Raw genomic sequence first — 14968 nt, forward strand, 5'->3', positions numbered from 1 at the left:
AAGTTTGACAATTTGAGTCTGTTCAGTTATAAAATGCATAGTCAGTGAAGCAAGAGGCATGGTGACTTTTTAACTTTTTATTGGTTGTATTTCCTTTCTTTCTTTAATTTTCCCCAAAATATAAATAAAATTTCTACATAATGCGTCAGACTATTGCAGGATTAAATTGGCACCTGTGATTTTACTGGTCCCTACTAAACTATTCATATGCACTTAAACAGATAGGGCACCTAAAGAAAAGATGAATAAACGAAAACCTTTGACTAAAGAAAATGAAAGAATTTATAATTTAAATCTCTCTTCCACACTAGTTGTTTTAACAATGCTGTTACAATGACTAAACTGCCAATGTCAAAGATCATGTTTACAATTAGATAAGGCACAATATTCAAAAGTGTAGATCATTTTATTAAAGTCAAATAAAATACAATACAGTGAATGCAAAAAGCATATTGTGTGTACACGTGATAACACCGGCCAGATTTACCAAAACATCAATCTTTTAAACTTGGTTCATTCTGATTTAGAGTTACTGAGTTTGAATTTCAGAAGCCTAGTTTGAACTTAGTGTTATTGTTCATATTTGTTCTGTGCCTTTAAATGTCTTCCTTCCTGATTAGGGAGCTGGCAGCTGCTGATTGGTTCCCATGGTCAAGTGGCTGTTTTAAAAACCCTTTCCAGTAGTTCTCCCTCTGCAGCGACTGACAGCAGCAGCAGACCTGTCCTTGGCCTCCAAACCCTCTGTGACATTCGCCCTTTGTGTTTCCCACGAATTGCTACATTTTGTCTATAGTTTGCAGATACGTTTCACTTGTAGAATAGCATCTCCCTTTTTGGAATAAGCTGGTTTTGTTTGTTATGTTGGCCTGTGTTCACCCCGGAGTTAAACCTTTCAGTTTGGTAACAATAAAAATCACCCTTAACTTGTAAATTGGCTTCTGGGTTTGGCTTTGAGGACCCTGGCGGGGTCACTTTCCTTTTAACCCTTATGTTGCGTTCCTGTACCCCTAGACTGGAACGTAACACTTAGTGTGACTTGTCCTGACAATCAGAGATAACTACAAATATTACTATATTTGTCTCTCTATGCACCTCTTTTCTGTCTTCTCTTTCCTCTCACCTTTAACTGCTCACAGCTGTTAGTTACCTGTCCCTGAGCCTTGTTCTGGCAAGGCCTATTCCTGCTAGAAGGGGATTTTTCCTCCCCACTATCAGTAAATCGCTGCTTGTAGAAGATTATCTAACTGTTGAGGGTTTTTCAACTCCAATTGAGCACTCTACAAGCCTCACTTGCCCAACCACACACACATTCATACACATGTTTTTTTTTGTAATCTAGCATTTTACACACCCTGCACAGTACAGGGGTGGGTGACTAATTTTTCAAAGGGGCCACTTGAGAAACTGGAACTTTTGAGTAGGGCCACACCAGTAAGCTAAATTCAGTTCTGCTCAATATTTTATCCCCCTATAAACTGCTACTGGTAAGAGCAGATTAGTAGTTATAATTAAGCAATGGAAATGTGAGATAGACTTGCTAAAAGCACCAACATTTTATCGCCATTTAATCAGTATTCCTAAAAACACAAGTGAACAAAATGTTAATGTGAACCTGACTTTAACGCACTTGTTCAAGCTCAAAACAGACTAAGTTCTGTCACTGTGCAAGTTAAAACAGAAAAAACTACAGATGAAATACTTACACTACAAGCCAAATAGCAATAGCAATTTGCATAAAGTTAAAAGACAGAAATTCTGCAAAAACAATATCTTATGTTGTAATGCTAAGGGCACCAGAGAGGTGATCAAGACTGAAGATATGCGTCTGGATTTGTTGAACTTTATCACTGCGAATTTTTGTCCTTTGTGAGAGAAAAATAAAAATCCAGCAGTGATGTTAACTTTAAACTCTGATTTCCTTAAGTGTCCTCGATCTGTCTTATTAAGATTTGCCTGGAGAGAGAATAAGTCCATCAAACACATCATCGAACTGCTGACCATTTTTTAAAATTTTGTGGGAAAACTCAAAGCTGATCATAACTGTTCCATTCCTGGATGTGTAAAGCTTGGTAAAAAGTTCTTGTTGCTTTTGCAGCTTTGCTATCAAAGTCTGTTTCAGCAACATTTTTCTGTATGTTTAGTCTCACAATGGTAATAAAAACTGTAATCTTTAAACACCGCAACCTGCTTTCCAGAAAGCAATGACACGGCTTAACCTCTGACCTCAGTAAACAGTCCATGTCGTATTCTGCACTACCAGCATTCTCTTGCACACATGTATGCATGTAAATTTGAAAAGGAAAGAGCAATCACCTTCAAAATAAAAGCAACAAAGCGATTTGTCCGATTCCCTTCATCATCGCATAAAACAGTAAGTGGTCTTAAGGTTATGATTAGCAGCTGAAATGGGACATACATGGTGTATACTTATTTACATCTGAAACCTAATTTTCCGATTTTCTAATTGGCCATATGTGGCCTGCAGGCCATGCAATGCCCGAGTTGCCCCAGCAGATGCACAGGGGACAACTTCAGGTTTTAAGATCTTGCCCAAGGATACTTCAATATGTACAGTAGTGGAATCATTGATTGAACAACTTACCTTATGACTTGTGGATGGCTCTCTTTACCTCACGAAGCACAGCTGTGATAATCAACAGCTACAGTTGCTGGGCCAATACCACATAAATGTAAAAAAAAGAACGAGAGAGTTTCCCTCCTGGAGAATTATGACCTGACTGATGTTCATTTTTTTCTATTAAGCGTGTTTCAAGTAGGTCCTTGTTGGGATGTCTGTGAGTGCAGATTGAAAGGTATAGCAATGTGCCCACATTGCTGTGTATACAGGGCAAGAGTCAGAAAACTAATGCTCCTGAAAGCAGACTGGATGAATTATGAAGACCAATCATTCCACTGGTTTAACTACATAAAAAGTGCAAGTGTTATAGTTTTTGACCAAAGACTCTTTGAATAAAACTACACTAAACAGCGAGAGAGTTTGTTTTTAGATAAGGGGGGAAATGCAAAACTATAAATAACAGTATACCCAAGAGTTTTTAAAAAAAACCCAATAATTTTATCCCGTTTTGTTGTTTGTCGAAAGTGAAAATCGTAACTTACATTACAATTTTTACATATTAACTGGGCAGTCTTTTTTTTTTTTTAATTTAACCTCTATTTATACAGGTCTCTCTAGTAATTGAGACCCAATCACAAGATAGACCTGTTTCAGACAAAGATATTAAAATTACAATAATAATAATTACAAAAATAATAAAAAATACATAAAACAATAAAATAGCAAAATATGTCTAATGTACACAGTCATATTAAAAACAAGTTGCCAGAGATGATTTTGAAGTCTGCAAGTGAAATCCTTCTGCAATGTAAAGATGTGCTGGCAGGGATCCAGTTGACAAGTACCTCTAGAAAGAAGCTTTTGGGTTTAAATTCGGTGTTAGCTTATACTTGTAAGTGTAAGCTAATAGTCAACAACAAGGAAATGAACTTCTGCAAACACTTGAGTAGCTGACAGCCCCCTGGAGACGGCAGAAAATTGCTAAGGGATAGTGAGTTGAGCTTCTAGTCTCAAAGTTTATTTACAACTCTAGTGGTGTTGAAACGTGTCAGGGGTCTTTGGGAGCCCTCTTGTACAAAGGGCCTTGAGCGGATATTTAATGGAGCTCACAATGAAGAGAGGGAAAGAGAGAAAGACAGGATGACATTGTCTCCGTCTGAAGACTCACCTCTTTCTAATTGCCTCAAGTCGTATTGATTACCCAAGACCCCTCACACACCTCTTCTATGTGATCCCTTCACTCTGTGTAATCCCCACACAGAGCTTACAGACCAGGTTGTTTGCTGTTTTCTGATGTGATTAGCAGTATTGATCAAAGTGTGTGTGTGTTTTTATTTGTGTTTGGGGGCACCTTGCGTGTTTGATCACTCAGTAATTGGATGCTAAAAAGATGGAAGGAAAGAAATCTGCTTAATAATATTCATCTGATGATCATGCATCAAACATCAAACTTTCTCTTGCAACAACACCACATATATACCCACACACACCGTTTCCAGAAACCAGCACTTAAGCTGGGCTTCTATCACCCCCTCGTCAGGCCTGGAGGTGTGTTTAAGCGGCAGTTTGAGCCCCTGCACATTACCAGACATCTTACTGTGACACCACACACTCTTACTGCCAGTCATTCTTATTCCCTCGTCTGTCTTTCTGTCCCTAAGGGAAATGAAGATGACTTCATCCCTGTGCAATTAAATGCTCTCATTCTGTCTGGCCCTCTTCTATTTTGTGTATGTGTGTATGTCTGTGTGTGTGTGTTAGTGAAATGGATGAGATGTCAGATCCTGTGCAGACAGTTGGAGTAAGGACTAGACCAGAAAGTGAGCTAATCTCCTTCCATCCCTTCACTGATTGGAAGAACCCTGGACCCCAACAATAACGCCCACCAATTAGACAGGCCTCCACAGTTGGCAGTTGTATCTGAGTGTAAGTCACCTACTGGACCTTTTGGCTCTCACTTGAGCTTATTGGAGGTTTGGAAATTCACTTTCTAAGTTCTAAGCTGCCCGTGGACTGAAAAACTGTGTATAGAATACCAAAACAAGATTGGTCTCCATGCAATTTAAACTCATGTACTACATACATAACAGTATGTAATAAATAAAGTTAGTCATGACTATAATGTGTGTATCATTATATCTCTCAAGTTTTTTGTCTGCTGGGTTTTATTTTATCTATTGAACACAATAATTCTCAGCATCCTAGGTGGATTTCTTCTGTATTTTGAATAATTTTTATATTTTCTTAATGTATCTGCAATGTACAATGTATCCCAAAGTCTGATGCTAAACAGTGCATCACATATTGTATAACCAATTCTAAAAATAGACCACCTCGGTCTGAATGGTATATTGGTGTGAAGCATGTACAGCTTTCATGCAATAAAATGAAATCATAATCACAATCCCTAAAGAATCGCACCACTTTCAGACACAAGGCTCAGTTTACTTCACATGAGAATCACTATGTAGTCTTCTGACGGTCTGAAGGAACAATAAAAATAACTCTAATGATGTCATCAGGGATTCAGCCTGAAAGTACAAACTTACGATTGGAAAGCTTCTGTTTTTGAACTGGGAATATGGAGCTTTATAAGAAAAGAAAGAAGAAAGATCAAATAATAAACAAGGGTTCAACATGGGCTCAAAATGCCATCCATACCACAAGTTGAGTGCTTGGCTTCAGATGGATACCTAGCTCCGGATAGTTTGAGAACATCAGGAAAATGTTTCCCAGTTTCAATGTGTATTTGTGACAATATGATGCGCATCCAATTTAACTAATTATGTAGCCTCCAGATGAAAACAATCAATCCAATGCACACGTATCAAACACACTGATTGAGAGTTATGCTGACAAAGGCAAAATCAATCAAAGTTTCCAGGCTAACCTCACTGATTCAAGGCACATAACTGGACACCACCATGTTTGCTATGCTTGTGCTGTTAGTGCTTCTTGGAGCATTAAAACAGACTTATCTGACAAATATCAAAGCGCGCTGTATGGTATACACTGTACAAGAAGTTTGTGTTTAAGTCTTGGTGAGAAAAATCTAATTTTATGAGTCTGACACAGACCATTAATAAGCAGATATTTATGTTTTTGCTTTGTGTTGTAAGCTAATAATTTATCACCCCATCCTTTCATCCAAATATGATCCCCTCTGTAAAGGCTCTTTGCTTACATTCAGACAACTGAAGAATTGAGGTTCTAAGGGCATGACTCATACAATATAGGACAAATGTCATAGGCCAACTATGCATAACACCCACATGAGCTGCTCAGCCACAGAAACCCGTGCCATGAAGCTCCCAGTGCACAATTTGTGTGCTGATTATAATACAAGAGGAGGTTTGAAAGTATTGTTATGGAGGCATTGTTATTGAGGGCGTTGACTACTTACAGGTGATTATAAAATAAGAGGAAAGAAATTTTACATAGTGATTGTTGCATCAAATTAGATCCACAGTAGAAAATAGTGAGCTCTTTAAAATGACCCACTGGTTTCCTAGTTATGTGTCTTCATGCTGATGTGGCGAATCTCATTCCAAACATTAGATCACTAGTCAAACTCTGCACAGTGACCTACACCGTGTGTACACACCAAACTAAACAGAAACGAGCACTTCAACTCTACCTGCAAGCTCACAAGCTAGCTAACACAGAATGGCACAAAACAGGTAATTTTATGGTGAAAGTAGACAACTTCAAGAATGCTTTTACAGTCAGTGCTTCTTAACTTAGTGCAAAGACAGGCTGGGAATTCATCCACCACTTTTATACCTTGCATTTTGAAACCACACAACATAAGAAATATGGAGCCATAAACAGGGAATTTAGTCTTTCAACAAGGTGTAAGCTGATAAGAGGCATGCAGCTTCAACAGGAACAGCAAAAAGTTGTTTCTGTGAGCCAACTCTCAAAGTGATGGAAATGTAAAAAGTTTCATTATAGACTAATTTGTGTGATTTTGTGTCCAGCACATTTAATATCTTTGGGATTAAAATAAACCCATGTCAACAAATTACACTATACTGCTAAAAATATTTGCTTGTCTACCTTCACATGAAACAAGGTCTTCTGGGAAGGCTTTCCACAAGGTTTAGGTGTGTGTTTATGGGAATTTTTGACCATTCTCCCAGAAGTATAGTGTGAGGTTGTGAGGTCAGACACTGATGTTGGACAAGAAGACCTAGCTCGGAGTCTCTCGGAGTCTAATTCATCCCAAAGGTGTTCTGTTAGTCAGGACTGTGCGCAGGCCATTCAAGTTCTTGACTCCAAATTCAGTCATACACGTCCTTATGGGCCTTGCTAGACCTAGCAGTCTGCAAGCCTAGGTGCTTGATTTTATACACCTGTGACATGTATTCAATAATTTGGATGGCTGAGTGACTGCACAAACATACATATACTATATTTATATATATACGTTATCATGATCCTAAGTGATTCTTAGTAAAACTTAATCTGACAGCTCTGGATCTTAAATGAATAATTGTTTCAAATGACACATTTTTCACTAGATTTCTCCTATTTCTTACACAATCTGGCTGTGCAGGTGTTCATTTAGACCTCCAACTCGTACTATTAACAATGGACAACATAACCGTGGAAAAAAATGCATGCAACTACCGACCTTTTTCTTGTTGGTTGGGCAAATGTAGAAACTTGTCACCACAATGGTTGTTCCTGGCATCAGGTTGAGTTTGGTGTAGGTGGTGCCATAGTCAGAAGACCTAACAAAATTGCAGGCAAAAAAACAAGAACAGGTACAAGTTAGTCTGGAAACATTTAAGAGCATTTTTTTCATAGTTTTCCTTTTGCAATAATCCCATGAGAGGTAGGCAAAGATGCCTGGGAAAGCAGCTGCTTATTCTCGCAAACTGTCCTAAAGGTATTGTATCAGTTCTGTTCACCATATCGCTACTTTGCAGTCTGTGGTCTGAGCCAAGTGACAAATCAGAAACGGCTGGGAAACCTGTCATTGCCACAGTGGTGTAAAAACACCCTTGGGCTAGCGATGAAGTCCTGACCAATCCTTAAATCTGGCAGCTTTAGCAGGAGGTAGGGAGTGCTATGTGCGGTCAAGAGTGATAGTTACAGTAGCTGGATCATTTCTCCAGCCCCACTCAGACATACCCACAAAGCACAGTGAAAGTGATTGTTTGTGACAGGTTTTGACAAATGATGCAGGTTTCAACTTGACAAAGCTTAACTCTTTTATGGATAATTAATGTCTTAAATTTCTGTCAGGAAGGAAAAGATAAACAAAACTAATACAGGAGATTTTCCCCTCTACTTTATTATGTAGACAAGGTAAATTAAGGTTTAAGACACTGGTTTGAGTAAACAGAACACAAAACAAGTGTACATCAGACAACTTTCTAGGCTTTAAAAACAATGCAAAGCATACAGGAAGAAAGATGCTACAGCATTTAGCTGGAGGTTGAGGGTTCAACAGGAGGGAGCCTTGAAGAAGAGGACTTGATGAAAGAGAATGATGAGCTAGCACGTCAGCCTGGTTAAGGATGAGAGGATTTACTCCTTTGCGCAGTGGGACATCAACCACTGACAGACACTCACACACACAGTAAGACACATATACCCGAAGCTCTGCCAAGCCATTCAGCAATCAGCTCTCCCAGAGTGCTCTGATAGAGCTGGAGAAAATGGAGTGGCATAGCAGGGGTGAGCTATTTCTCTGTGGTGAGCTGACAAGTGTTTTCATCTTCCTCGTTGGCCCGTGTGCCATATTTAACCCTGGATCACTTGGAGGACATGAACAGATCTCGTGCTGATGGCTGTGCTAGCAGCAGAGCTCTGTGCTTATCACAAAAACCCAGTTGTAGATGGAGTAAAGGCCTGCTAGGCCTGGTGAGCAGAGGTCCTCTCAGAGGGTGGATAATTTGGGTGTAAGTGCAAAAACCACATTAACTAGTCACATTAAGTCCTAATTAGCAAGAAGGATGATGATCAGCACTTTATAAACAGTGCTTGGAGAATCTGTTTAAACCATTTGTTCACGCACATTCATTGCCCTCCTTTAAGGAAGACTCTAGATTCCATTTGTGCCTGTCAACATATGAAAATCTACTTACAAAGAATCAAAAGATGCTGCAGGTCCAACTGCTAGGAAGGCATTCAGTAACATTTCCAAGTGCTTTGTATGTGACAGGTAAGAGATAGGTTGTTACCCAGCCTTTAGAGCTGGGTGAAAATATATCTGGTCACTCTTGATATTGAAGCTGAAATGAATGCTAGTGCATAAGAATTGGAATGTTATTCTTGTATTTCTGCAGGAGTGAAAACTCGGTCCCACAAGATTTCCTATGCTCTGTTGATAAACACATTAGCAAAATGTGTTGTGTTGTGTCTTTCTATAAAGACACAACACATTTTGCAACTCATTTAGACTGATGCTTCTTCTGTAAGAGATCTGTAAGAGATCTGTACTTCTGTTAGAGATCTGCAGAAATCCCCTTACCTGCTGAACATTTGATAAGGATAACTTTAAAAACCTAAAATTGTCTCCCTAAAATGACATTACAATGCATCTACACTTTTTGCCAAGAGCACTTTGATTCAGTTCAATTCAGGTATATTTATATAGCACCAATGAGGGAAGCTTATCTGTTTATATACCACAAATCATAGCAAAAATAATGTAAAAAATAATCATTAAAAAAATCAGCTTCATTTGGATAATCACCTTCTCCACAATAAGAGGAGAATACATCAACTCTATTACTGTACTGGGTATTACTTCTCCATTTAACACAGAGGCCTCCAAAACCTCCTTATTACACATTTATAGTGCTTCATTAGCCAGGGTGTAATGAAAGGCCAGAGCTGGGGTGGGCATTCTGCCCAGAAATACAACTCAACATATGGACCTTGACTGTCCCTTGTCCCCTAGCTTTCTGTCCTCAATACCCTGTTTTGCCCAGCATCTGTTACAATGAACCTTTTTCTTTCCATATATCTTCCATCTGATGTTAAAGATTAAAGGTATGGACTAATTTTTGTCAAATGGGCGACCGTGGCTCAGGGGGTTGGGAATCGCATCTGTAACCGGAAGGTCGCTGGTTCGATCCCCGGGCTCTCTGTCCTGGTCGTTGTGTCCTTGGGCAAGACACTTTACCCTACTTGCCTACTGGTGTTGGCCAGAGGGGCCGATGGCGCGATACGGCAGCCTCGCTTCTGTCAGTCTGCCCCAGGGCAGCTGTGGCTACAACTGTAGCTGCCTCCACCAGTGTGTGAATGTGAGAGTGAATGAATAGTGGTATTGTAAAGCGCTTTGGGTGCCTTGAAAAGCGCTATATAAATCCAATCCATTATTATTAAATGCTCAAATTACATGTGTTTATTAATTTAACATAAACACACGTCAAATGATCCAAGGAGTACAGCTCTCTCTAGCTGGAGTGCACTGACAAATCCTCCAATCACAATGAAACATTAAGACATTCTTATGAATTATGAAGTATAAACAGGTATATTTCACCTAGGTTTACATTCACAGATACCCTGAGCCAGTTAGGTTAGGGTACTGCATTTGAACTGGCTGCACCTCTAAGCAGTTATTTAAGAAGTTATTGAAATTCTGAAAGTCTAACAACAGGCCATAGAAACTATACATATAGAATCATAAGTAAAATATCACAAAAGTGATTCAAAGTTTGGCTATTTTTAGTGCCAAAACAAAAAAGTAAGAAAAGGCAACTTAAAAACAAAAAAACTAATCGGAGGAGTCATGAGGCAAAGATATGTCACTTAGGCTACATTCACACTGCAGGCGAAAGCGCATCAAATCCGATTTTTTTGACCCTATGCGACCCATATCCGATCATGGTATGACAGTGTGAACGGCACAAATCCGATATTTTCAAATCCCATCTGGGTCACTTTCGTATTTGGTACTGAATCCGATACATATCCGATGTTTCAGAAAGCGACTGCTGTGTGAATGGTCATGTTGCATTAAATCCATCTTTTACGTCACTGACACAAGACAGACGCCAATTATCAGCGCCGGAGAAGCACCCGATAGGACATCGCGAACGCTTCCTGGCCATCCGGTGAAACTGCTGGGAAGACAACGTTGGAGAAATGTTAACATTTTATTTGTACTGCATAATCTGCAGATTGTGACAGAAATCTGCAGCTATCCTTTGAAGCACCGCTCCTCTCTAAAACAGCAATAAGGATCATTATTAGGTTATTTACATTATTATGTAATAACTTAAAGCAAAAATTGGGAAACGTGAAGTCCGAAGTCTTTATATTAAGGGCCATCAGTCAAACAATACTGTTTGCTCTGGGCCTAAACAGAGCGTGTTGTGTGTGACATCTTCTTTTGCGCATGCGGGCCGCTTTGAGCGTTCACACTGGAGCGCGTTTGCGGTCGCATTTTATTTTTAGTGTGAACGAGCAGACAAAAAGATCGGATTTGATCAAAATATCGGAATTGAGCATTAAGACCTGCAGTGTGAACGTAGCCTTATAAAGCTAATATAGAGGTTGGGTAGGGGTTAGAGTGTAAAGTCAGCTGTCTCAGCACCTTACATGCTGAGAATAATGATGTTGAGTTAATAGGAGAGCTCATTTTATACTGTCTACCACCAAGACCTCTGGATTAATAGACTAGTAGAGAGCTATTGTAGATTAATGAGGAATAATTACTTTTAAACAGAGTAGGAAGCTGATGAGAAGAGATATGGACGAGGACAGGGAGCAGGAGAGGGGAGAAGAGTTGAATGAGAAAATGAAAAAAGTTTAATCTGTGGTACTCAGTGTAGCCCTCAGTCCTGGCAATTTAATATTAACAGAAAAGTAGGATATCGAGGCACACACTGACACAAAATAGTCATTAATATTACCCTTATGTTATTTCATGTCCAAGTCTTCATGTCAAACAGCATAACTGTGAGAAAACATTCATTTTTGATATGCAGTACAAAGGCTTAAACAAGTTGCCACAGACACAAGACAATTGGTAGAAGGCAAATAGCTGAAATAATAACAGCAGAAAAACGGAAACTACTATAAAACAAGAGTGGAATATTAAAAAAAAACAAAAGGGGAGAGAAGGGTAGACATGGAAATGTCTGCGAGAATGAATGTGACAGTGACAGACACTACGGGTGAAATTGTATTTTCCTTGATCTGCTTGAGAAAACAGAGAAATGTGGAAGCACTTTAGGGTGGCGACAGGTGCTGATTCAGATTTAATGTCCTAATATGTCAAGGTTGCTCCCAGCGCTTGACATCTCAGGAAAGAAAAATTGAGTGTGTCAAGAAAATGTCTGATGCAATGGAATACCAAAATATAGAGAGCACAGGAGAATGGATATAAGGAAATGGATTCATGATAAATCCATCTAAAGATCTTCAAAGTGTTAGCTGGTGCAGCGTTATGATGAATATGTGACAGAAGGAAATGCATCCTTCAAGGCTTTTCTCTTCTGAATTCACATGCATTTGGTGAAACATCTGCTGTCTAAGAAGAACTAAGCTAATAAATAGCTTCAAACAAAGCTAACGAAGAACAGAGCAGTGGGTTGGTGTATTAAAGGTTAGCCATAGACATATACAGTAGTTGGCTGAGTCTCATCATGCTGTTCAGTGTCTGATTTCTGCTAAGACAGACAGATACCGTCAGTCTGAATCAGGTCTGGAAAGCCCGATGGCCAGACCGTTAGGGCTGATGACACTCATCACTGATTGGCTGACATACAGATTTCCCAGAGAGGCTAACTGAGGGCAACATCCTCTGACAAGAGGATAGGATTGAGCTGGATCTTAGTTTAGTATAGAATATGTCACAGTTTCAAGTCTTACACCACGGAAACACATGAAAAACTCTGCAGTGCATTATGCAGTTGCTCTGTTGACAAATCTGATGAAGTATGAGGATAAATTTGCTTCCTTACCAGAGTATCACTAACTGACGCTATCAACTGCATCCTACTGTATGAAAATTTGTGCCAAATTTAATCTAGAGCAGGTTAAAGTTTGGGTCATGAGCGATCATTGTGATCATAAGCATTGCTATTTTTCTTTTTGAAAGAGTAGAGAATTCATGGGAGATGGGAGCTTTTGATTTATCGCACTAAAGGTAATTGCCATGAGTGGTGTCAAAGAATACAGCAGAGAGCGAGTCACCATTAGTGTTAAAACTGATTTACTGGTTTAAAGTAAGCCATCAAATACCAATGGGCAGATTGAGCTTTCAACAAGTGCAATCACATTTTATGGTTTCAGATGATAAATGGAAAAATTACTGTTTCATGACACAGCTTTATGGACGATAAAAGTAAGATGTATGAACAAGAAACGTAGTGGTGGAAGTCGGGGTTGGGGTTGTCAGCGTCACACATGGACAGGTCAGTAGTGTTATCGCCCATTCTACTTTAAAAAGGAACCGTCTACTCGACTGTCATTTGTCTGTTTATTTTCGCTTCTTTTTGCAGCAGTAGAATGGCTGAGGATGATAAAGCTCAGGGAGTCTCAGGTGTACCCTGGACAAAGGTTTTATGGCCATCTGCTATGGCCTGATTGTGTCAAAGCCTTGGTTTATTGACTGCAGAATAGACTGTAGAATGAAATAGCACGTCTTTCAGAGATCTACTCCACTCAGATATACAGAAAATAGAGAAATTGAGTAGAGAAGTTGTGCTGTGGCAAAACTTTACATATATAAAAGAATGGATTTTTTTTTAAAAATATTTGTCTTTGAGTGTTTTTGGTGAGCTGCAAAGTCAGACAAATGCAATTTAACACTCAGTCTTTTGGTGTTACAGCTACCAGAAAGCCGGGGAAAGTGTGAACCTGTTTTGACAGGGAAAGCAAAAAGACAACTGGTCTTGTTATGACAGTGGCAGACGTGTCAACCAGACTGGCCACAAATCATAAAATCATAAAATGACAAGTTGAACTGTCTACAGAAAGGTGTTAACAGACACATAAAAACCCTAAAAGATCAATCAATCTTTAAACCGCAGGCTTTTAAGATGGTGGTATTATGTTAAAAGCATCTGCTTGACGTTGCTGTATTTGCTACTTATTAGGGCTGCTCGATTATGGCAAAAATGATAATCACGATTATTTTCACTGAAATTGAGATCTCGATTATTTGACGATATTTATTTAACAATAACAATGTATTGAATAATGACTTTAAAGATTGTCAAAAAATAATATAAAATAGCGTGCAAATACTGATAACAGTGCAAATGTTTGCAATATAAAAAATAAATGAAAAATGTAAACATCTATGTTTAGTGAACTTTGCAGTGTTGCTCTGTGGTGCAGCTACGACACTGTAGCAAAGTTTACACACTGTGTCTACTTGATCCACGTCTGACTCCGCGAACCCATAATGTTTCCACACCACTGAAGTTTTTTTTACCTCTCTTTTCAACCAGCCCAAATAACTTCTGCTTAGCTTTCCGAGCTTCCCTCGGGTCCTCTTAATCAGCGGTCCCCAACCCCCGGGCCTCGGACCGGTACCGGTCCGTGAGTCATTTGGTACTGGGCCGCGAGAGTTGAGGCTCAGGTGTGAAATGTATAGTTTTCAGGGTTTTTATCGGTTTTCAGCGTTATTTTGTTATCGTTTTTATCGTTTACTCGGTTTTCCTGGGACTTTTCACGTGTGTTATGAATAAATTTTCTTTTTTTCGGTACCGGTACTAGTTTTATTTTGTTGTATTTATCCACGACACCTTAAAGGCCAGTCCATGAAAATATTGTCGGGCATAAACCGGTCCGTGGCGCAAAAAAGGTTGGAGACCGCTGCTCTTAATTGTTGTGACACGTGTTCGAAATGCAGAGAGGTGCGCTCGATTTGCCACACGGAGCAGCGCGAGAGTAAAGCACGAGGGAGGGGCTAATAATCGGCTCAGTCATTTTTAATGATCGTTGAAAGCCCAGATCGTAATCGTGATTAAAATTCGATTAATTGAGCAGCCCTACTACTTATACACTAATTTTTAACCTTCTTCTAATTTCCTACTTCTAAAAAGTGAGATTATTGTACTCATTGTAAAAAATCTTAGAAAAATGGTGATCAACCAAATATTTATTTGCTGAAATGCTAGTCTATGCATGTATTACTTATAGTTTAGACTGCTGTAATTCATTGTTATTATGTTTTTCTAAAAATTTCTTTAAAAAGCCCTTAGCTGGTCCAGAAGGATGTAGCAAGAGTACTGGGACTAGAAAGATATTTACTTTTCTCCAGTGGCTACCTATTAAATCCAAAATTAGATTTAAAACCCTTCACCTCTCATAAAATGTCTTGAATAATCAGGTCCCATTTTATCTTAAAGGCTGATAGTACTATATTGAGAGCACTAGAATGGGAGCCATTCAGATTTCAGCTGCCTCTTC

At 39.1% G+C, this 14968-nt stretch overlaps 1 protein-coding gene across 7 annotated transcripts in view; it reads right to left on the reverse strand.

The window, feature by feature from the left end:
* sorcs2 (sortilin-related VPS10 domain containing receptor 2) overlaps window positions 1–14968 on the reverse strand; it is a 365070-nt gene that overhangs the window by 213483 nt on the left and 136619 nt on the right. For all 7 annotated transcript variants that reach the window (XM_040040720.1, XM_040040719.1, XM_040040723.1 and 4 more), the window contains exon 3: window positions 7215–7314. In XM_040040720.1, coding sequence (XP_039896654.1) covers window positions 7215–7314 — 100 coding nt within the window. The remainder of the gene's footprint in view (window positions 1–7214; window positions 7315–14968) is intronic.

Source organism: Simochromis diagramma, unplaced genomic scaffold (assembly GCF_900408965.1).
Source record: "Simochromis diagramma unplaced genomic scaffold, fSimDia1.1 OVJJ01000317.1, whole genome shotgun sequence".
NCBI lineage: Eukaryota > Metazoa > Chordata > Actinopteri > Cichliformes > Cichlidae > Simochromis > Simochromis diagramma.